Source organism: Perca flavescens, chromosome 14 (genome assembly GCF_004354835.1).
Source record: "Perca flavescens isolate YP-PL-M2 chromosome 14, PFLA_1.0, whole genome shotgun sequence".
NCBI lineage: Eukaryota > Metazoa > Chordata > Actinopteri > Perciformes > Percidae > Perca > Perca flavescens.
This window is the reverse complement of record NC_041344.1, coordinates 2,010,761-2,024,395: the sequence shown is the minus strand read 5'-3', so window position 1 is coordinate 2,024,395 and position 13,635 is coordinate 2,010,761. Positions and strand designations below refer to the sequence as shown.

The 13,635-nt window shown below is 39.2% G+C and overlaps 1 protein-coding gene across 1 annotated transcript; it reads right to left on the bottom strand.

Annotated features, from left to right (window-relative positions):
* Nucleotides 1-10,513: 10,513 nt before the first annotated feature.
* mllt11 (MLLT11 transcription factor 7 cofactor) lies at nucleotides 10,514-13,633 on the bottom strand. The gene is made up of 3 exons (XM_028597462.1): nucleotides 13,506-13,633; nucleotides 12,174-12,338; nucleotides 10,514-11,396 (listed from the first exon to the last, which is right to left on the bottom strand). Exons 2-3 carry the CDS (start codon nucleotides 12,327-12,329, stop codon nucleotides 11,304-11,306), a joined length of 249 nt encoding a protein of 82 aa, XP_028453263.1. The 5' UTR covers nucleotides 12,330-12,338; nucleotides 13,506-13,633; the 3' UTR covers nucleotides 10,514-11,303.
* Nucleotides 13,634-13,635: the final 2 nt, after the last annotated feature.

Below are 13,635 nucleotides of genomic sequence, written 5' to 3'. Positions count from 1 at the left end.
ACTGGACACATTTCAAAGAAGTCACTTCGACACAAAAAACATGGGTCCAGGGTTTAACCCTTGTGTTGTGAAAAAAACACTTTTTTTCAACGTTTGTGACACCTTTTTCACAATTGGTTTTTGCTTTTTCCACCGTTTTAAATTGTGAAATTTTTCTTCTACACATTTTCAGCATTTATTTCTACGTTCCATATTTTCTGATATAAAACAAAAATTGAAAACGGGTAATTGTGACCCGAAGTCAACACAAGGGTTAACTTTTAGGGAGAGTAGTTTTCACATTTTAAACAGCTATTGCTCATGCAACTACACCGCTTTCAGTGCAAACGTCTAAATACCAAAGGACAATATAAGCAAGTAACCGAACCTGGGGCCGTCTGGTTGTTGCAGAGCTCAGAGGTGCAACACATGGTGGTATGTTTGGTTTGGTAGATTCCAAAGTTGACCGAGGCAACGCCACAGCCTTCGGCGTTAGCACATTCTTTTGAGTTTACGTTGAAAACTTTTGAATCACCTGCAACAAAAAAGTGTAACAACGCATTATGTAATAAAACCTCAAAATGTAACACATTAATGAATAAAAACCTGAACACAATAAATTTACAAGCACCATGTTGTGTGTAAGTAAAGATAAGACAAGCAATTAAAATATTACTATGAAATGTGATATAGGCTATATATCCAGGGTGAGGTCTAGAGGGGGCGGGCAGTCATATTTCAGGGGTGGCACCCGCCGTAGTATGAAGAGAGACAACGGTAGAGAGTAGAACGTAGAGAGTAGTATGTAAAGAGACAACAGGACAACAGTAGAGAGTAGTATGATGAGAGTAGTATGTAGAGAGACAACAGTAGAATAGTATGTAGAGAGACAACAGTAGAGAGTAGTATGTAGAGAGACAACAGTAGAGAGTAGTATGTAGAGAGACAACAGTAGAATAGTATGTAGAGAGACAACAGTAGAGAGTAGTATGTAGAGAGACAGCAGTAGAGAGTAGTATGTAGAGACAACAGTAGAGAGTAGTATGTAGAGAGACAACAGTAGAGAGTAGTATGTAGAGAGACAGCAGTAGAGAGTAGTATGTAGAGAGACAACAGTAGAGAGTAGTATGTAGAGAGACAGCAGTAGAGAGTAGTATGTAGAGAGACAGCAGTAGAGAGTAGTATGTAGAGAGACAGCAGTAGAGAGTAGTATGTAGAGAGCAGTGATGCCACGTAATGCCTTACTAGTAACGCGTTACTCTAATCTGAGCACTTTTTTCAGTAACGAGTAATCTAACGCGTTACCATTTCCAAAACCAGTAATCAGATTAAAGTTACTTGTGCGTTATTATTTGTCATTTTCCTTAGTAAAAATATAAAATTTTGCTTTCTTCTTGCGTCTCGGGGAGTGAAGTCACGTATGCGACAAGTCACGTTTTCAGCATGAGGACAGTTCACGTGTACCACGCAGCGACACAAACGTAAACAACAGTAGAGGGAGGAGAGAGATGCGTGTTTTCTAGCTGGAAATACAGTCACTATTTAGAGTTTGTGTCAACTAAAGACGGCAGTATTAAGGTTGGTTGTACACTCTGTGTTGGTGGTGACTACGTCAAATTTGAAGAACCATTTGGAGTCGCAGCGCTGCAGTCAAACCTACAGAGCAAGTCCCAGCAGGTGGAGCGAAGCAGAGAGCAGGAGGCCCCCCACCACCCAAACAACAAAAGCTGGACTTCGGTGCAAAACCAGTAAGTGGGGGAGAGTTGAAGAAGTTGGTCGGGCAGTAGGCCTATGTTGTAGAGGAAATGCTGCCCTTAAACCAGATCCTACTACTGGCAACGCCGAGCTGCCTCACAGTAAACCGGTTGTCATTTTTATGTTGAGGCTGTAGGGTTGTTGTCGGCAGCTGCTGCATGTAACTAATAAAGTAACTTGTAATCTAACTTCGTTACTTTTAAAATCAAGTAATCTGTAAAGTAACTAAACTACTTTTAAAATCAAGTAATCTGTAAAGTAACTAAGTTACTTTTTCAAATTAACTGTGGCAACACTGGTAGAGAGACAACAGGACAACAGTAGAGAGTAGTACTGAGAGTAGTATGTAGAGAGACAACGGTAGAGAGTAGTATTTAGAGAGACAACAGTAGAGAGTAGTACTGAGAGTAGTATGTAGAGAGACAACGGTAGAGAGTAGTATTTAGAGAGACAACAGTAGAGAGTAGTATGTAGAGAGACAACAGTTGAGAGTAGTATGTAGAGAGTAGTATGAAGACAGCCTATGCCTATAGATCCCGGCCTGGCCAGCAGAAAGCAGTGTAACAATACCTTCGTATGTAACTATTCTCATTGCAGCACACTGTTGGCATTCTGTTTGTATGCATGTTCCCGTGTCTCCCGGGAAACATGCGTAACATCTCAGGGTGGAGGCTGAGAAAACAGACACAGATGTTTAAATTGATTGATGTAAAATCAGAAGTCTATGGGGAAATGTAGCACACTTGTTTGTGAATTTCGTGAAAACCGCTGGGCGAAACTCTTAGAAAAGTCATAGCCCAACATCTTTGATCATTGCACACATTTTGATGTATTTTTTGCAAATGTGTTAGCAACACTGTGTGACTAGTAGCAGGACAAATTTATTATAATTATAAAGACAAAAACATTATAAAAGGAAAAAGACATTTAAAAAGTGTCAAAAAAGAGACAAAAACATTGAAAAAGTGTTTGGGAGAAAAAAGAAAAAAGAAACTTTGGGAGAAAAAAGAAACTTAAATCTTTTTGAAAGAAATGTCGAAAATGACGGAAAAAAAGCTTCAAAATGCCAGAAAAAAATCATAAAAAAGTAACAAAGCTAAAAAAAAAAGTAACTTTGTCTTCTTTTTATGATTTTTTTTTGGCATTTTGAAGCTTTTTTTCCGTCATTTTCGACATTTCTTTCAAAAAGATTTAAGTTTCTTTTTTGACATTTTTTAAGTTTCTTTTGATGTTTTCACAAGATTCCTAACTAAGTAGCTTTGTGTGAGAGAAGTTTATATAATTGGTCAAAAGTAAAATGTTCTGTATTGTAATTTTAGCTACACATGCATTATTTATGTTTTTAATTACGATGCAAAGTCCGGGTAACGAGCCACCAGAACTTTATCTGTTCTATGGGATTAATATCTTATGGTGTAACTCTGAAGTGAATTACAGTTTTTTCCAACTGCTTACACACTAAATCTTTTCATGTCACACGATTTTTGAAACTTCTCACTCAAAGTGCAAAACTGCACAGCAAATCTCCAAAACCAGAAGCTACTTCTCAGCCTTCAATTGCATAAAACACTTTTTTCAAAACATTACAAACAATTCTCTACATAAGACACAAAAATCTAACAGGAAGTGACTTGCTTTCCTTTTCTAAACACAACTAATCAAAATGCTTCACTTATTTACCAGGGCTCACACACACTCCACACATTTGCAAACACATTATGTCATAACTGAACACTAAACAATTACTGCTTTAGTATAGGTCTATACGTAGGTCAAAGGTCAGATTACCTGTTTTGAACAATGGATGCCAACAATAGACAGAGAGCAAGGGGAGGAGGAGGGAGAGACAGGGGATAACAACGAGGAGGAGGAGGAGGAGGAGGAGGGAAGAAGAGGAAGGAGAGCCATATCTGATGAGATCAGGGCCACACTTATTCATCATGTGATCAACCACAGATTGACCAATGAGAGAAGCCCATCTTGAGTAGCTTTACGGTGGCGTCCACACTGCATGCAACTATCTTGTGCACTGTTGTGTGTCCAAAAAGTTACTATTATGAAAAAAGTGTTTGTGATTTGATGCAAATGCTTCATTTTGAGATGTGTTCATGCAGAGATGGCTTGATTCCATTTCAGATTGATGCCGCCCGCCGGCCGGCCGAGCACACAATATATGAGACAAATACATGAAACTGTATTTTATTATTATAACTATCTTTATTGTTTAACTCCTCAAATACAACGTTAGAAAAAAACATCAATATTACGAATATTATATATTTTTATCTTCGTATCCGCTGAGCGGGACGTACTACGTCACTTCCGGAGTTTTCCGCGGATTTGTTTAAACGTTATTATGGTTCATAACTTACTGGAACAAAACTGAGCAACGTGTTGTTGCTGGTGACACAATCACTGACTGTATATATGTATATTGAAGTGATACTGACCACTGACTGTATATATGTATATTGAAGTGATACTGACCACTGACTGTATATATGTATATTGAAGTGATACTGACCACTGACTGTATATATGTATATTGAAGCGATCCTGGCGTTAAAGACCAGCTGATCGCTGCCCGATTCTTTGAAATGAATGGCCGCATTGCATTGTGGGATAGGCCTATCGGCTTTGAATGCTTCCTGCTCGGATCATATCGTAATGTTCTATATTACAGCCTATACTGTAATATTTCACCGGTAATAAGACCGAAATAATATTATTAAAGTAAAGAAATGAATACCATGATAACATCTAAATAAATGTTGATAGATGTAGGATTATAGTTTAAAAAATATAAATCAACAAAAAAGCAATCCAGCTTCCCTGGCCGAAATATACCGAAATAATACCATAAAAAGAAATACATATAAACCATGATACTATCTCGTGAATAATGTTGATTAAAACAGCGGTTATTGGGCTAAAAATACCAATAACTGTCACAGATTTTGAGTTAAGGGGTGGGGGGCGTGTTTTTTTTTTTCGTCGATATCCGACGGTGAGGGAATAACATGAATGTCTATCTGACGGACCCCCTCGTCAAAAAATAACGTCAAGGGTACCCCTATTTCGTTGAAACTTGACGCCAGGGTCCTTGACCATGCGTCATACATTTGACGAGTAGGGAGTGAGACTGTGTTGGTGTGTGCTCAAATATGGCTTCTGGAAAGAAAATAAAGGATTAAATATGAATTACTAAAAAGTTCCCCATACTTTAAGAGCACAGCACATTCGCCAGGAGTCATTATTGATGCCTAAACATCTCTCTCAGATAAGGCCAAGGATAATTGTGAATGTCTTGCTGCTTGTCTGCTAAATCTCTGGGATCTCTCATGTCGCCATACTAGTGCTAACGTTACCACGATCATGCTGCAATGATTTGCCGCAAATGAATGCCACCGAATCTGTCGAGTCGAGTTGTAGTGGTGAGTCAAGTATATTCCCATCCAATTAGATTGAATTCGATATTGATGACGCAAAAAATAATAACGGTAACTCCAGTGAAATGATTTGAAACTTGTTAATGAGGACTAGATTAGGACTGTATTTAAAGCTGATTCTGGTTTCCAACTTTGCCCCAGGTGTGTCTCTTAAAACACGGACGGAGACAACTTCTCTCTTTTGATGCTTTATTAAGATCAAGCAACGTGCAACCTAGCTAACAGGTGAAGAACACAAACCACAAAATCACTAGCTAACTTACTTTAAGTTTGCAAGAAATATAGACCAATACAACAACAGGCTTAAATTAACTGACAACATAAGTTATACGACTTACAGTTCTCAAGGACGCACACACACGATCTAACTGATTATCCTCCAGACAGCATATAGTGTCTTTTTTTTTTCTCTCATTTTTTTCTCTGTGTGGCTCGCGGTGTGAGGCGTGTGTCCACGCTATTTTCCGATATGCACTCACAATCACTCCTGATAGACAACATTTTGTACGAAACTAAATTAACGAGCCAATTTTCTAAAATGTAAGGAGTAGAAAGTACCGATATTTGTGTTAAAATGTAAGGAGTAAAAGTAAAAAGTCGCCACAAAAATAAATAGTAAAGCAAATTAAAAATATCTGAAAAATCTACTTGAGTACAGTAACGAAGTATTTATACTTGGTTAGTTCCCCTCTCTGTGTTCATGGTATTTTGAATGCAGTGTTTCATTTTGAAGGAGATGTGAGGCATTTTGCATTTTGTATGTGCAGTTTTGGGAATTGTGTGTAGAGTTTTGAAAAAAGGAGACATAGTTTTGAAAATGTGTGTAAGCAGTTAGAAAAAACTGTAATCATTATTAAGAGGACAGATAACGGAAGAAGAACTTGCCTTCAGGTAGAAACAGAATCCCGAACATCAGCGCCAGGAGATACATGTTGACGGAGGGATACAACTGAGTTTCAGTTTGATGTGCTCTGGCTTTAAGTAGTTCTCCTGAGGAGGCGTTGTCTTCATCCTCAAACCTCCTTCATACCGCCCAGATGTGTGACGGGGGGAGGTGGGGGGGCAGCTGGTTATCCCGGACTTTGCCCCGTAATTAAAAAATTTAAATGATGTCTGTAGCTACAGATAAAATACAGAATGACCTGTTTGGCCTGTTGTATAAAATTCTCTCATTAAAAGATGTTCAGTTAGTAGACTTCTGAAAGTGTTGAAAATAATCTCCTCCTGTTCATTTCTCTGACCTTTTAACACTGTCAGACTGATAATAACCCTTTATCAGTTTTTATCAGTTTTATTATTATATTGTTTGTCGGTCTGCATCTGAACCGAAACAGAAAGTCAATCTGGACCGGGCCCATAACTCTTGTGTTATGAATAGACACCTTATAAAATGTAACGTTTCCTATTTTGAAATACATTTTCTTCTTAGTGTGTGTCTGTGTGTGTGTATGTGTGTGTGTATGTGTGTGTCTGTGTGTGTGTATGTCTGTGTGCGCGTGTGCGTGTGTGTGTGTGTGTGAAAACAGACAGATGTTTCAATTGATTGACGTCAAATCTGAAACCGCCGAAAAGTATGGCAGATGGGTGGTGTGGCCCCAAAGAGGGGGGAGAGGTGGGGGGGGATTTGAGCTCTGTAACTCTATTTCTTGACGATTTCCCATTAAAGTCTATGGGGAAATTTAGTGCACTTGGTTGTTAATTTTGTGAAAACCGCTAGGCGAATCTCTTAGAAAAGTCATAGCCCAACATCCCCGATCATTACACACATTTGGATGTATTTTTTGCGAATATGTTACCAACACTGTGTGACTAGTAGCACGACAAATTTATTATAATTATATAAGAAAAAAGCATAAAAGGACAAAGACATTTAAAAAGTGTCAAAAAGTGTTATAAAAGGACAAAAACATTGAAAAAGTGTTCGGGGGATTAAAGAAGTTCACGTTGTTACTTTTTTTGAGCTTTATCATTTTTTATGATTTTTTTTCTGGCATTTTGAAGCTTTTTTACCAACATTTTTGACATTTCTATTGACATTTGTGAAGTTTCTTTCGACGTTTTCACAAGATTCCGTAGATTTATAATTATAAAGACAAAAGCATTTTAATTATAAGGACAAAGACATTTAAAAAGTGTCAAAAAGAGACAAAAACATAAAACAAGTGTTAAAAAAAGAGACAAAAACATAATAACACATTTTATTTACTCATATGGACCACTGGCGTTGTTACATTGTTTTTGCTTTTTATGATTTTTTTTTCTGGCATTTTGAATCTTTTTTTCCGGCATTTCTTTCAACATTTTTGAAGTTTCTTTTGACGTTTTCACAAGATTCCTAACTGAGCAGCTTTGTTTGAGAGAATTTAATATAATTGGTCAAAAATAAAATGTTCTGTATTGTAACTTTACAGTATCTCACAAAAGTGAGTACACCCCTCACATTTTAGTAAATATTTCATTATATCTTTTAATGGGACAACACTGAAGAAATGACACTTTGCTACAATGTAAAGTATTAAGTGTCCAGCTTGTATAACAGTGTAAATGTGCTGTCCCCTCAAAATCATGGTTTTATGTCAGTTAGCCTAATAGCTAGTTTGATTTGCATTGAGACATGATTATATGGAAAGTACCCCATGCCACTCTCTAGGTATGGTGAAGGTATGTGATGATGTGTGGGGGTATGGTGAAGGTATGTGATGATGTGGGGGGGCTATTTTAATTCCAAAGGCCAAGAGAACTTTATCAGGATGCATAGTATCCTGGATCCATGAAATAACTGGCCTTTAAAAATAAAAATCTGCCTGCCTCTATGGGAATTTAACATAGGGGTGTACTGAATTTGTTGCCAGCGGTTTAGACATTAATGGCTGTATGTTGAGTTATTTTGAGGGGACAGCACATTTACACTTAATACTTTACTTAATACTTTGCCCTGTAGTTTAAATATGGAAATGATGTCTGTAGCTACAGATAAATTACAGAATGACCTGCTTGGCCTGTTGTATAAAATTCTCTCACTTTCTCCTGTTCATTTCTCTGACCTTTTAACACTCTCAGACAGATCATAACCCTTTATCAGTTTTAATCAGTTTCATTATTATATTTATATTTCTTTAACTGTAAAACTAATCATAATCCTTCAATAACCTGCCCTAACACTTACTTACTTAATGTTTTTATAAGTTGTTATCTGGTTTTATATATCTTTTATTGCGGCACTTTCCAAAGGTGTGTATCTGAACAGAAACAGAAAGTCAACATGGACCGGGACCATAACGCTTGTGTTATGAATAGACACCTTATAAAATGTAACGTTTCCCATTTTGAAATACATTTTCTTCTTTGGGTGTGTGTCTGTCTTTGTGTCTGTGCATGTGTGTGTGCATGTGTGTGTCTGTCTCACTGTGTGTGTGTCTGTCTTACTGTGTGTGTGTCTATCTCACTGGATGTGTCTCTATGTGAGTCTGTACGTTACTGTGTGTGCCTCTGTGTGTGTGCGCATGCATGTGTATGTTTGTGTGTGCCTCTGTGTGTGTGTGCGCGTGCATGTGTATGTTTGTGTGTGTCTCTGTGTGTGCGTCTGTATGTGTAGCCTCCCTGAGAATAAGGTGGATAAAAAGAAAACGCGTCTTTTTGATGAGAAACATTTCTTTTTATTGGCAGGTTTTACATTCTGACAGCAGCTGACCGCAGGTTTGATTCTCGGGGCTCCAGCGTGAGTCCGGCTCATAAAACATGAGAAATAAATACATAAATACATAAATACATGAATAAATAATCAGACTGAACACTGCTAGCTCAGGGTTTAAAGAAACAAAAAAAGGCACAAATGGGAAACAGATAAAAACTGGCTCTCAGAGGGGCTTTGAATGCCTCGTTAATTAATAAATATGTTCATTAATGTGACCCCAAAACAATCCTTTCTCACAGAAACACAGACAACTGTTAGTGTTTCTGGTATTTTGTCCACCTCGGAAGTTAAAAAAATTTCCTTTTTTTTCAAACTGGAAAGTTTTCGATTAAAAAGGGGACGTTAAAACTCTACACATTTCCTTGTTTCCTCTCTCCTCACATTGTTTCCTCTATCCTCTCCTCATTTCCTCTATCCTCTCCTCATTTCCTCTCTCCTCTCATGCAAGGGAAGGATGCAACAGAGAGAGGAAACGTTTTCTCGCATTGTTTCCTCTCTCCTCGCATCGTTTCCTCTCTCTCTCGCATCGTTTCTTCTCTCTCCTCGCATCGTTTCCTCTCTCTCCTCGCATTGTTTCCTCTCTCTTGCATTGTTTCCTCTCTCATGCATCGTTTCCTCTCTCTCCTCGCATCGTTTCCTCTCTTTTGCATTGTTTCCTCTCTCATGCATCGTTTCCTCTCTCATGCATCGTTTCCTCTCTGTCTTGCATTGCTTCCTATCTCTCCTCGCATCGTTTCCTCTCTCTCCTCGCATCGTTTCCTCTCTCTTGCATCGTTTCCTCACGTTGGACTAAGACGCGAGGAAACAATGCGAGAGAGAGAGAGAGGAAATGATGCGAGGAGATAGGAAACGATGCAAGAGAGAGGAAACGATGTGAGGAGAGAGGAAACGATGCGAGGAAATGATGCAAGAGAGAGAGGAAACGATGCAAGGAGATAGGAAACGATGCAAGAGAGAGAGGAAACGATGCGAGAGAGAGAGAGAGGAAATGATGCGAGAGAGAGAGAGAGGAAATGATGCGAGAGAGAGAGAGAGAGGAAATGATGCGAGGAGATAGGAAACGATGCAAGAGAGAGGAAACGATGTGAGGAGAGAGGAAACGATGCGAGGAAATGATGCAAGAGAGAGAGGAAACGATGCAAGGAGATAGGAAACGATGCAAGAGAGAGGAAACGATGCGAAGAGAGGAAACGATGCGAGGAAACGATGCAAGAGAGAGGAAACATCGTCGGACTAAGACGCTGAGAGGAAACGATGCGAGGGAAGGATGCAAGAGAGAGAGGAAACATTTCCTTGCATCGTTTCCTCTCTCCTCGCATCATTTCCTCTCTCCTCGCATTGTTTCCTTGCATCCTTCCCTCGCATCCTTCCCTCGCATTGTTTCCTCTCTGCTCGCATCGATGCAAGGAGAGGAAAACGCATCGCATTGTTCCCTCGTATCGTTTTCCTCGCGTGGCAGACTTAAGACGCTGAGAGGAAAGGAGGCGAGGGAAGGAAAGGAAGCAAGGGAAGGAAACGTTGATGCAGTTGAGGATCCCAGACTACAAAGCAACCCCAGGAGACGTGACCCCCGAAGTGGACACAGGTCTTGGTTTTTCCGAACATGTTTTCAGCCCCTTTGAATGGTTATTTTGACTGTTTTTGGGGAGTGGGTTGATTTTCATATTTTATTTGGGCGGACCATAGCTGCCAAAACTCTCCCGGACCCCTCCCGGTTTATTATTTCTCCCGGGAAACTCCCGTAATTTGCAGCAGGGCCCAAACTCCTTCATAAATAATCGGACCAATATGTTTGTCTAATGTTGACCAGTTGCCAGATCTGGTATGAAACACATCCTATTCACACAATCCACCCATCACATACAATGTTCAACCTGTTAGTCACCTCAACCTGGCAACCTGTAACCCTCAACCTGGCAACCCATAACCCAGTTGCGACGTTGATCTCTGCGCAAGCTTCACGGAAAGTTCAGACCCGAAAGCGAGCCGATAAAAATGGCCGGTGAAGACGGTGTTCCCGCGAAGAAATCGAAATATAGCTGTACATTTCAACAGTGTAACCATCTACATGCATCTTACCTATAGTCGTTTCAACAACCTCCACGCTGTTTGTAAGGTGTGTCGCGTTGATTTTTTTGAAATTAAATGTTGGCAGGTATGGGGCGGAGAGATCTACTTCTTCTCAATATAGTGTGTGGGGTGGGGGGAGGGGGGGGGGCAATTGTTTCGGAGCCCTGAGCGTAAAGAAATAATTCAGGTGAGGACCTTTGAGTGATGCATTCGAGAACCCATACACACTATTTAATATACGCGGTGTGGGGAATAGTGAGAAGGGGGGCAGGTTTCCAACAGAGCCGACTGTGTTAGGAAGGTCTGGGGGGGGGGGGGTCAGGGGTCAGAGGTCAAGGCAGACGGAGAGGTGCGTTTCAGAGCAGCAGGTTGAGGTCGGCGAGCAGAGCATCCACGTCGGCGATCGGAGCTCGCCAGTAATTAAAGGAGGAGAACTGGGTCATCTCATCCTGTAGAGAGAGAGAGACAGAGACACACACACATCTTTTAGTTTAAAGAGTAAGATCCTTTAAGTTTAACATGAAACATCCCTGAAATCACCATAACCAAACTCCACCAGACTCCATGTAAATAATCAGGACTTTTATCATCGTAAAACACACTTCATTCAAAGTGAACAGAAACTAAATAAAACTACCTAAAGCCGTTTTGGTTCATCTTTCCACTGTTCCAACAATCACCACTCTGGTTTGGTTTAAATAAACCCTTAATTCACCCATTTACATGTGGAGATATGCTGGCTCTATACACGCTAAAAGTCCTGATTATTTACATGGAGTCTGGTGGAGATATGCTGGCTCTATACACGCTAAAAGTCCTGATTATTTACATGGAGTCTGGTGGAGATATGCTGGCTCTATACACGCTAAAAGTCCTGATTATTTACATGGAGTCTGGTGGAGATATGCTGGCTCTATACATGCTAAAAGTCCGGATTATTTACATGGAATCTGGTGGAGATATGCTGGCTCTATACACGCTAAAAGTCCTGATTATTTACATGGAGTCTGGGGGAGATATGCTGGCTTTATACATGCTAAAAGTCCTGATTATTTACATGGAATCTGGTGGAGATATGCTGGCTCTATACATGCTAAAAGTCCTGATTATTTACATGGAGTCTGGTGGAGTTTGGAAAATACAATCCAGGCTGAAAGATGCTGAAGTTTTCCCTTTGGATAAAATGTCAAAATGAAACACAGAAAGTTGTAAAAAAAACAACTCACCGCCTCTTTCTGGCTCCGCTTGTCTTTTCCTTTGATGCTATTGGCCGGCTGAGCGTCGGTCCCGCCAAGGTCCTCCAGCTCCGACAGATCGGGGGCCGGGATTGGCTGCCTCCAGAAGAGGAAGGAGTCGTATTGGCTGTTGGATTTCTCAATCATGTTTTCAGTCTAAAAAAAACAATCAAAAGAAGCAATAAGACTACTGACATGACAATTATAACATATAAAACACTATAATAACATAAATGAATCAAAGTAAATCAATTTATAAAAATAAACATTAAAAGGTAAATAATTTTTTGAAAAACATAAATTATATTATTATGTAAAAATAAATCAAAGTGAATAAATAAAAACAAAACGGAATTTATTTTTTAATTAAAATGATTAAAAGTATTTTTATAATTTAAAACAAATCTAACAATAGATTTTTTCATTTTGTAAATAATCAGGACTTTTAACTCTCTCTGTGTCTGTCTGTCTGTCTCTCTGTCTGTCTTTTATTTCAGCTGCAGGTGTTCATATTATTTATACATACATACACACATATATATATATATATATATATATATATATATATATATAAAAAAAGCATATTTTATATATATAAAAGCAGGCCTACTACTGTATTTAGGTTTTGGACAGATGTCCATGCATCCTGTGACTCATTAATATATTTATATGTATTCCCAATCTTCCAGTTGAGTCTATATCTATAACAGAAACTGGGTCATCGCGTCCCTGGTGACTAAAATAGGCCTAACACTTGACTGACCTGACGCTCTCGCAGCCTGACACCGAACGATCCCACCTGCCACCAAACTCCATTCACATTTCGGTCGATTTTAAAATTCGGCTGGTCTCACTCAGCAGGACATTTCTGAAAAGCAGGCCTATCGATTGAGGCGTTGGCCCACATTGTCCCCGGCTGATGATCGGCTATCTGAACGATGACAAATTATAGTGATTTATGGTAAAAAATGCGTCACTAATATATATGTCTGTTATCGATTAAATGTTAAAATGGACGGAATCACTTTTTTTTGATGAGGTTGTATTTAGAGGCGTTGCCCCGGTGTTCGGGCTCATCACAAGCCAAAGATGCAACCGGTTAAAACCCATTTTACACGATGAATTACTGACATTTTGTCTCTTAAATTAACCTTAAATACTCCGATTTTAACATTGAGTTTGGTTGAACGTCGTTTTTTTTTTTTTTTTTTAAATAGAAATAGCAGGTTGCATCGTCACCGGCTTTCAGAAAACAGACAGAAATATGACATTCAACGTGACGTTATCTTGATTATTATGGGATGTGAATGAAGTGATGTTTACCTTTTTGTTGTTTCCGGTGAGAAAATAAAAGGTTTCTGTGGTTTCTTGAGGTCTTCTTCTGTCCGTTCTTTTGTTGCAGTCGCTTCAGATGCTGCTGCAGGTTAAATGAGCTTCTGCGCCTGCGTCAAGC